This window comes from Otolemur garnettii, unplaced genomic scaffold (assembly GCF_000181295.1).
Source record: "Otolemur garnettii isolate 467f Iridium unplaced genomic scaffold, OtoGar3 scaffold00054, whole genome shotgun sequence".
Taxonomy (NCBI): domain Eukaryota; kingdom Metazoa; phylum Chordata; class Mammalia; order Primates; family Galagidae; genus Otolemur; species Otolemur garnettii.
Genome location: NW_003852449.1, coordinates 3,227,081 through 3,229,546, shown reverse-complemented (window position 1 = coordinate 3,229,546; position 2,466 = coordinate 3,227,081). Strand labels below are relative to the sequence as shown.

The following is a 2,466-nucleotide window of genomic DNA, read 5'->3' as shown; positions in this document are numbered from 1 at the left end:
GCCAACACCTGCTGCATGATGGTTACCAGGTGACAGAGGCTCTGCAGTGATGTCCCCACCAAGGCCAACCTGGTGCCCTCATTGCTTTGTCCAAGGGAAATCACCCTCATCTCTCCTTTCAGACCCAAACTTCGCCTTTTCTCTTTCTCTTTTGGCAACTGAAAAGATGTTTGAGTCAAAGAGAGGGAGAGGCCCTTTCTGGAAGAGGTCCCATCGGTGTGGGGATGTGGACCCAAGACAACTCGTCGATCCCTGAGGCTGACGGTGAGTACTCACCGGAACACTGGTGCCCGTTGCCCGTGTAGCCAGGCAGGCAGGCGCAGCTGAACGCAAGGCCTCCGTGGGGAATGCAGCGGGCCTGGCCGGCAGGAGCGCAGTTGTGACTGCCATCCTCACAGGGGCTGGGAGGCGGGGTGGTCGCTGAAAAGACAAGGCAAGGTCGCCCATGAAGGGGGAGCCTCACTCCTCAGGGCACAACCTGGGGCTTGTGGGGGATGCAGGTGCCCAGGCCAGCGAGTCACAGTCTCGTCCATGGCCAAGGCTGGCTGGTTCATCCGCACGTTAAAGTTCAGGACACACAGGGTTTCTCCTGCCTCTGCTACTTTTTTATGCCCCTGGATTAAAGCAGCTATTTTCTCTATCATCCTCTAGTTCTAACAATGGATGAGTTTGGAATTCTAGTTCTTGTGAATCCACGTTTAGGCCTGAAGCATCTTTTGCAACCCTAGCAAGGGTGTAATTTATTAGATAAGCACCTGTGATTCACAAGTCTACTGCATTCTAACTTGAGAAATACTTGAGCTTTTCCAGATCTGAGGGTCTTTCCTAGAGAGGCTGGTAGTCTTGTTACATGACCAGCCCAATTACCTAGACACACAGGGACACCACTGAACATCCTTCAGTGACACCACCACACATTTTTATTTAGGGAAAAACAGTGAAAACAAACAAAAAGGCTGGGCTGAGCCTTAGCCTTGGGTTATTTTGGTATAAATTGTGTTTTTAAGGAAATCACATCCCAAAGCTTCTGTATAACAGACATGGAAACATTAGTGGATTAAAAAGCAAGATTCAGCACCATTGTAGCCAAAAGAGAAAGGATTCTGGTACTCACAGACACAGGTGTGCTGGTCACCTGCAAACTCGTACCCGCCCCGGCACTCACACCTGTAGCTCCCAGGCAAGTTGATGCACACAGAGTTGGGGCCACAGCGGTGGAAGCCAGTCGCACATTCATTTACATCTAGCAAAAAAGAGGGCAAAAGTTGCTACGTGAGTCAAGCATCTCAGAAGGGGGCGGCCTGAAAACTCATTATTTTGCGAACATTCAAACTCCGAGAGTTGGAGCTAGTCTTTCAGTAATACGCACGCATATTCTAGGTTAAATCTGAGTGGGTAGCCCTGTATTTTGGTTGACTGGTTACACAAAATACCAGTCAATACTTCAAAATGTAAAACTGAAAAGTTTCTAAAGAAAAAGAATTTGTTTCTTATAGTTCTGGAGGCTGAGAAGTCCAAGGTCAAGCCCCACATCTGTTGAAGGACGTTTTGCTGGTGGAGACTCCCTGTGGAATCCCGAGGTGGCATGGAGCATCACACAGCAAGGGGGCTGCATGTGCTAGCTTAGGTCTCTCTTCGTCCTCCTACAAACCCCAGTTCCACTCCCATGTTAACCCATGGATCCAGGAATGCATGAGCCCATTGTCGAGAGCAGAGCCCTCACGTCCCAGCTCCTCTGAACAGCCCCAGCTCTCAGTCCTGACACGCTGGGGGTTACATTTCAACAGGAGTTTTCGAGGAGCCAAATATTCAAACACAGCACCATCCTTCAATAACTCAACTCCAAAAATATCTATTTAGAAAAAAGGACAAACAGGACTAAACTGAACCACAGTTTTGGGTCATTTTGATATAAATTCTGTTTTTAGGAAAACCAGACAACAGAGCTCCTGCATCAGAGGCAGAAACATAGAGAACAAGGGTCGGCCCAAAGCACAGAGCCCGCCCAGCAGGAGGGTGGTAGGGGGCTCTGCTGCCAGCACACGTTTGTCCTAGCAAGGAGACATGTCTTCACCTGCTGAAACCAGCAGGGAAAAGGAAGGAGAGAAGGCTGAGAATGGAACGTCTGGCGAGGACAGGGAGCCCATACTCTACGACAGAGGGTGGAGGGTGGTTCTCAGCAGCCAGCTTGGGGGCTAGGTGGACCATGGCAGAGGTGACAAGCAATTCAAGGAGCGGGAAAGCTGCCTGTGAGGGTTATGTTCCCCAACGGGCCTGTCTCATTCCAACCGCTGTCCCCACGATGCTGTCCCCACGGTCTCATTTTATTGCAACTATGTGAGGGACTGATGGAAAACTGAGTTTCAAGCTGATCACACAGTGTTGACTGGGCTTAGCAAACCTCTCGTGTTTTATGAGGATTTACTGAATAATCTCTCTCTTAAAGAACTATTAATCCTGGCTTGG

General features: G+C 49.6%; 1 protein-coding gene across 1 annotated transcript in view; it reads right to left on the bottom strand.

Annotated features, from left to right (window-relative positions):
- The window catches only part of NID2 (nidogen 2), a 61,313-nt gene that overhangs the window by 21,118 nt on the left and 37,729 nt on the right, over positions 1 to 2,466 (bottom strand). The window contains exons 10-11 of the mRNA XM_023514490.1: positions 1,115 to 1,243; positions 277 to 420 (exon numbers count right to left, since the gene is read on the bottom strand). Of these exons, the coding sequence (XP_023370258.1) occupies positions 277 to 420; positions 1,115 to 1,243 (273 nt within the window). The remainder of the gene's footprint in view (positions 1 to 276; positions 421 to 1,114; positions 1,244 to 2,466) is intronic.